The sequence below is a fragment of the Pistacia vera genome, unplaced genomic scaffold (genome assembly GCF_008641045.1).
Source record: "Pistacia vera cultivar Batoury unplaced genomic scaffold, PisVer_v2 Contig6, whole genome shotgun sequence".
Taxonomy (NCBI): domain Eukaryota; kingdom Viridiplantae; phylum Streptophyta; class Magnoliopsida; order Sapindales; family Anacardiaceae; genus Pistacia; species Pistacia vera.
The window spans coordinates 62766-70511 of record NW_022196445.1 but is presented as its reverse complement, the minus strand read 5'-3'; the positions used below and the strand labels follow the sequence as shown (position 1 = coordinate 70511).

The window sequence follows — 7746 nt, the reverse complement described above, 5'->3', positions numbered from 1 at the left end:
CTCAAACTCAAGGGAGAGCCTAACCCAAAAGACCAGTTTGATAGGTAGGAGAGCCCCTAGGTTTAAGTACCACACTTACCGACATCCACAGCGGCTTTCACTCTATCAACACTGACTTGATGATAACCCTTTTTCCCACTTTGGGCGGCTTCACTCATTGCAGCACCCCCTCCTAAGGAGAGCATAGTGCACCTTAATCTAGCCTATAGGTAGCCATTTTCGTAACTCAACTCTCAACTAAAGCACCAATATTAGAACTCAAACCCAAAGGAGAACCCAACCCAAAAAATCGACCTGATAGATGGGATAAACCCTAGGCTTAAGTATCACACATTGTGGGTGTGAGATTCCGGTGTGAGATCTTAACATTTTCCAAAGCAAAACAAGCATCGGAAAACACTAAAGTAGCACCGGAGAATATCTAACACGATGCTGAAAATTATAACATCGAATTCTAACATTTCACGAACCCTCAAGCTCACCTCGTCCATAGTGGTTACTGGTTACTCTATTGTATATATGCATTTGTCAATTGGTAGCCCTCACATGAAACTAATAATTTGATATTATCAATAATCTCCGGTCAATTGAGACCAACAATGCTATCAAATTGGTGTTATATATTTCAATGCAGGATTCAGACCTGCCATTATTAGAAGCCTTCGTACAACTTGCTTCTTATCTTGATAAAGCTACTCAAAATCAATTGGCAAAGGATCAACTATTACGTGAGTTGCTCAAACAAACCCAAGCAGCCCCTCTTACGGTTGAAGAATAATTAATGACTATTTATACGGCAACGAAGGGTTATCTTGATTCATTAGAAATTGGACAAATAAGAAAATTTCTCGTAGAGTTAGTTACTTACTTAAAAACAAGTAAACCTCAATTTCAAGAAATCATATCTTGTACCAACACATTCATCGATGAAGCAAAAACCCTAACCCTTTTGAAAAAAGCTATTCATGAACATGGAACGCTTTCTACTTGAGGAATAATTATAAGTAAATTAAATGATCACTCTTAATCTTTATAATACTGAATTCGATTCAGAATTTTAATATTTCATTTTTTGATACACAAGGGCAAAAATTATGATTCTAAAACATTCTGATTCAATTTTCCAAGCTAATTTTCCGAATGTGAGGGCATTAGAGGGCTAGTCTTAAGAGCAAACAAACACTTAGAATAAAAAATAAATAATTTGAAAATGATGAAAAAATAGAGTAAAAAATTATACAGCTCCACAAGTGACATCCCTAATTTTACATTTTCGAGTTAAATATCATGAATAATTTCTCAATATTATCCCAACATAATATATATGGTTATGTTTATTGAAAATAATGTTCCAATATGAGTACTTTTCAACTTTTGCAGGGTATAGATTATTTTAATACTATTAATGAAATTATCAAGAATTAGAGAGCAACAGAATAGTGATCAAAACTTAGATTACCAACTTCCATTTATTATAGCTAATGGTACAAATAAGACATGAATTGGGATACAAAAGTATAAACTCTTATTATTACTCACAAAATAACAATGCCAAAGTAACATACATAGAATCACAAAGAAACTTAGCTATTCCTGGTAGCATCAAATAAGTTCAAGAAGTGACTGTAAGCTTAATAGCCTTTTGGAGGTGGGGGTGACTTGTAAATGTATGGAGGGGGTGGTGATGGAGATGGTGGAGGCGGTGACTTGTAATAATATTGTGGATATTCTTCGTGTTTTGGAGGAGATGGTGATTTGTAGTAATAAGGTGGGTGTTCTTCATGCTTTGGTGGAGGTGACTTGTAATAATAAGGTGGGTGTTCTTCATGCTTTGGCGGAGGAGGTGGTGATTTGTAGTAGTAGGGTGGTGGAGGAGATTTCTTAGGTGGAGGGGGATTTTTATGGTAGTATCGTGGATGCTCATCCTGCTTTGGCGGAGGGGGTGGGTACTTATAGTAGTATGGTGGTGGAGGAGACTTTTTCGGTGGAGGTGGTGATTTGTAGTAATATGGTGGATGTTCTTCCTTCTTTGGTGGGGGAGGTGGGGACTTGTAGTAGTATGGAGGTGGTGGGGATTTCTTAGTTGAAGGTGGAGACTTGTAGTAATAAGGTGGATGCTCTTCGTGCTTTGGTGGAGGTGGTGGGGACTTGTAGTAGTATGGTGGTGGGGGTGATTTTTTTGGTGGAGGAGGTGATTTATAGTAATATGGTGGATGTTCTTCTTTCTTTGGTGAAGGAGGTGGTGACTTGTAGTAATATGGTGGTGGTGGAGATTTCTTAGGTGGAGGTGGTGATTTGTAGTAATAAGGTGGGTATTCTTCCTTCTTTGGTGGTGGAGGTGGGGACTTGTACTTGTAGTAGTATGGAGGTGGAGGAGATTTTTTGGGTAGAGGTGGTGACTTGTAGTAATAAGGTGGATGTTCTTCCTTCTTTGGTGGAAGAGGTGGGGACTTGTAGTAGTATGGTGGTGGTGGAGATTTCTTTGGTGGAGGGGGTGATTTGTAATAATATGGTGGATGCTCTTCATGCTGAGGTGGAGAAGGTGGGGACTTGTAGTAATACGGTGGATACTCTTCATGCTTGGGTGGATAATGTGGGGACTTGTAGTAGTCATGTGGCGGCGGTGAGCTATACGTATAATCTGTAGCTTGCCATAGCGTAAACCAAGCGAGGCCATTGCCTCGGCTGTCCCAGGGATCCCATTTCAAGTTCTTATAACTGTTTTTGTGACTTGTTTGATAGAAAACACAAATGCCATGCACTCTTTATATAGTGAGATTTTCCAATCATTGATTAACTCTAGATATATTTCTTTGATGTTTATAACAGCCTGGATTAAGACTTTAATAAATTAGTCCCCAATTACATTCAACCTCACCCAGTTTTTCTCATAAACATCTTCTGGTTTTTCCTCCTCCAGAACGATATCTAGATCCTGCTGATACAAACTATCCATTACCTCACTTTGCCACAAGCCAAAATTATTTTGGCCATCAAATTTTTCAACATCAATTTTTGCATTTGAAACCGTTATCATCTTTACTGGTGCGGATGGTGGTGCCGCAGACGTTGATGCCTCGGACGATGAATCCTCGGACAATGATGTCATTTATGCCTTACTCAATTGGCTTGGTAAACAAAGTTTCCAATAACCAAGCTCCACAAATTATTATATTCAATAGCTAACCAACAAATCAACAATAGCCCTAGGTAGTAGTAAGTTCTGAAATGATTAAATACGCACCAAGAAAATTCCCAGGAAACAATGGAGGGGTCACAAATGGTCCCACTTAAAATCCAGTCTCTTTAGACTTTTATCGTCTTTTTGACAGAATTTTCCTAAACATGCATATAACCATACAAATAGCTACTCACTATCTTAAACCTAGGCTCTGATACCACTTGTTATGCAATGGAAACATAAACTTTAACGCTAGCTATTGAATATAATAATAACAAGTAGTAAAGCATAAATAAATTGCCAAAATTAAATGTAAAAATAAAGAATACCAGGAATTAACGAGGTTCGGTATGAAAACCTACATCCTCGGGTGCTGCAAAAAAAAACTCCACTATCTCCAAACAATATTACAAACTTTTGAGCAATACAACAAATACCCAAAACAAAGGGCAGATACAATAAAACTTGCAAACTAAATGGTCCTTAAAGAAAGAACCCTAAACAAAAGAAGTATACTGGAATTACACCTTGGGATGTCTAATAACAATGATTTAGGTCCTTATATATAGGCCTCAAAAGTTTCCCACTTTTCATTCCCAAGCAATGTGGGACAAACTAACATTTTAGCCTATTACATATAAGTCCCTAAACCTTTTTTCATTATCACATCTACCCCCATGTGATTTGCTAAATGAGCCATTTTTCCAACAAAAGTCCCACAGATTTTAGAATGAAACATTTACACCCTTATAATTGACAGATGCTTTGTGAAAAATTAATCGGATACAGAATTTTGGTACAATAACTAATATGCCCTTATTTTATCTCTTCTTCATATGATCAAATTATTAAATGATTTAGAAATATTAAACTTTGACAATTAACTAAGACATATGAGAAATAAAAAACTTTTTTTTTTTTTTTGTATATTTTACTCTTATGATCTTTTCACAAACATCATTCAATTATAAAGATGTAAATGTTTCATTATGAAAGTTGTGGGTCTCTTTATTCTCTCACTAAACCTCAAGTGTGTCTGATAAAACTTCGTACAAAATATGAAGTCAAAAATAGACATAACATCTATAAACTTAAGCTCAATATCTTGCCAGCTGGTTACAAGTAATATTATTTTAGGAGCCAATATTTGATAATATTTTAGTGTAAAATCTTCTGTCTAGAGATTGGTAAAGAGTCGGTGAAATAAATAATCAAATGGGTAGAATTATATATCTTATGATAATAATTTTTCTTTTTCTTTTTTCGTGTATAATTGCCTGGATTTGATTTTTTAGTTTAATCTTAGCAAGTGTCATAAGATGGTTTTGTTGGATGATGGCTTGAAACGCTACCGTTTTAACACTTAAGTGGAACGACGTCACTTTGTTCATATTGACAGAACCAATCCTAAGCGTTGATGAAAAAGGAGATCCAACGGATGAAATTCAACCCTAATTTCACCCATATAAAAGCAGAATTATTTTGGCAGTTTATCAGAGCGATTCATTTTCGTTTTCGAATACTCTCTCTTCTTCGTTAAACACCATTGTTAAGCCTTTAGGGTTTCTACAGTTTGGGTTGAGTGTTTCCTGTAACTTGAGTGTTGAGTGACTGGTTTGGTCATTTCTGGGTGTATAGTATACACTGTTCTTAGGGATTCAAAGGGTGTAATCTCTAGGGTTTGGTTACGGGTTGAAGAAGGGGTTTTGAGTGACTTGTGTTGCTGATTGTGTAATCTGTAAACTTGACAGTATTAGTGCAGTGGGCTCGTGTGATTCTCGAGTTCAACGTGGACGTAGCTTGCTCAATCTTAGAGCAAGTGAACCACGGTAAATCTGTTGGTCTTGTGTATGATTCTTGATCTTGATTTGTTGCTTTTGTTGGTTGATTCTTTCTTTGAGNAAAATTGGTGAAGAGTCGGTGAAATAAATAATAAAATGGGTAGAATTATATATCTTATGAGTATAATTTTTTTTTTTTTTTTGTGTATAATTGCCTGGATTTTATCTTTTAGTTTAACCTGAGCAGGTGTCAGAAGATGGTTTTTACAATAAAATGTGATCCAGTTCAATAAAAAAAAAAAAAAAATCTGGTTTTGCGAGTGAGAGTTTAATTAAAACTGTTTTGGAAATTTGAAAAAATATATATATATATAAGAAGAAAATTCCCAAAGAATATTTTCATCTCTTCCCTTACCGCCTTATATTCTCTAAATCTTTCCTGAATTTACATTTAAAAAAAATTACAAAAAAAAAAATTCATTTCATAAATTTATTTTCAAAAACATATTTAAAATTAATATCATAACAACCTTATCAAGGCTTTACCCTTATTTTTCCCTTTGGTTGTATAGAGTGAAGAAAAGTCTTCCATTAGGAGCAATACAACTTTGTATTTGCTAGTTTTACTATTTATTCTCTACATGGTTAATAAAGTGGAAATAAAATATTTGAATTTCTGTGTAAGAGTAACTCTCTAATCAAGGTGTTATGATATTTGTTATATAAGGATTCTACTTAAATACAATTAGATTTATCATCATTGATTGAAATACTATTTTACGAATAAATCCAATAGTATTTACAAATAATCGTGATATACATACACAAAACCAAATTTTTCTCTAATCAAGACGTTTTGATATAAATTTTATTAGATTATGCTTAATAATCATGTGATAATTAGCATAGAAAAAATTTATATATCTGAAGGAACTACAGAAGTAACATAACTACTTATATGTATAATGACTTTATACAGGAGAATTATTTTGTGAAGGAAAATATTCCTGTTAATGCACTTATGATTGTTTAAAAAAAAAAAAAAAAAAAAAAGGTCATATAGAGAAATGTAACCTTTAGGAATTTATATAAGCAATGTGGATGAGTCGGTGTGAACGTGTAATACTAATATAATGTTGAGAAACATTAGTCAACTGATCATAACATTATTTTGGTAATATTTAATATAAAATTATGTTCAAACTGGTGTAGTTTCTTTGATAGTTTCTGCAAATATATATTGTTGATGCGAAATTTAGACACCAACTAACTGTCACGTGGTGGAACGTTGATTGGTCAAAAAGCACACGTGATAATGAATATAGAAAGCGAAATAAATGCAATAAGGGTTTTAAAGTGGTTCGGATGCTAAGGTAGCAAATCCTACATCCACTGATTTGTATTGATATGGTGGGTCAGGTCGCTAAAAGCGGACTGACTTACAAATGATTGAAGAGTAAAAATACAGAGCTTTCTTAGAGAGAGAGTAAATGTCAAAAATGATCGAATCCCCTTAATGAAGGGGTAGTCTTCTTCTTATACCAAGCGGAATGCATGTAATCATCATTAAATCCTTGGGTTGGTGTGAATGTCAGAACGTAATCAGGCTTTACGTCCCATTACCCACTTTCCCAGCAAATTTTACGCGATTTGGAGCAGGTAAGCGGACACGTGGAAGCTCTAGGATGCATGGCAGGCCTGACGTGCGCTTATCATCTAACGTAGCATCCACATCTCGTCACGCACGGTCCCCGTCCATCTTTATTTTCCCACATACAGAATCCCCTAGTTTTAAGTTTGAGGAGCGAACCTTGGGACTAAGTCTGCCGTGATAGGTTGTTTGGTTTGTTTCGACCTGAATGTCAGAACTCGTGCAGAATCCTTTTGCGAGCACGACCTCGAGCCACCTTGTCCAATACTACTGATGACCATCACTAGCGCCTGGATTCGTCGGACGTCCTTTCTATGTTGTGGAGAGATTTCAATGAACCTGCAATCTCCGCGCTGTTGGGCACTCTGCTCTCCGCGCTGTACCTGTGCAGGTGCATTAAATGCGTGGTTGTGCTGACTCGACGTCGTATTGCCAGCTTTTACTGCACACGCATTTGAAAACTCAGCCCTTAGTTAGCATTTTAATGCACGGGGGGCCGCATTTAAATGCTAGAGGAGAGGGAGGTTGTCGCTTCGGTTCCGAGGGGTTTGCAAAACCGTCGGTTCGTTGCCCAATAAGAACCACGGTTTTCCGGATGAAGCCGCTACAACCCTTTGCTTCGATGATAAGTACTTTGCAAACCCGGAGGTGATTCTTTTCCGATCGTCACTTCTCAGACGTTCAAAACGGATTCGTCTTAGTTTAACTCATCCTCCCGAGCAGGTTAAACATCCCCTCTTCTCTCTTTTCTTTCTTTTTTATTTTTTTTTTTTTTTTTGTTTGTTGGGTTGGTGGGCAACGGCGTTGGGACCTCCCCTGGGTCCCCCATAGACCGCATTGTTGTCGACTCGAGCCGTAGGTGGCGGCTCGGTTCCGTTAGTGTTTAAGGATTTTGTCCATGCCGTTACAATGGGACAAACTACGAGGTTAAATGATCGTGTCTGTCGTGTTGCAGACTCTGGAATGAACCGTCCGAAGCATCCCTACCCCAGAAGGAACCCGCTCGTCCACCGGCGGGAAGTTCCCGCGGAGGCGTCCCTAGTCTTCTCGTTCTCACCCGAGAAGAAGTTTATAGATTAAAAACAGTAGAACGCCGAGCAGAGGTGTCCTCTGCCCACACCGGTCGTCCGCTA

The 7746-nt window shown here is 36.9% G+C and overlaps 1 protein-coding gene across 1 annotated transcript; it reads right to left on the bottom strand.

Annotated features, from left to right (window-relative positions):
- Nucleotides 1-1631: 1631 nt before the first annotated feature.
- Nucleotides 1632-2956, bottom strand: LOC116110217 (extensin-like). Its single transcript, XM_031396434.1, has 2 exons — nucleotides 2874-2956; nucleotides 1632-2718 (listed from the first exon to the last, which is right to left on the bottom strand). The coding sequence occupies exons 1-2, from the start codon at nucleotides 2954-2956 to the stop codon at nucleotides 1632-1634; spliced, it is 1170 nt and encodes a 389-aa protein (XP_031252294.1).
- Between the last annotated feature and the right edge of the window lie 4790 nt (nucleotides 2957-7746).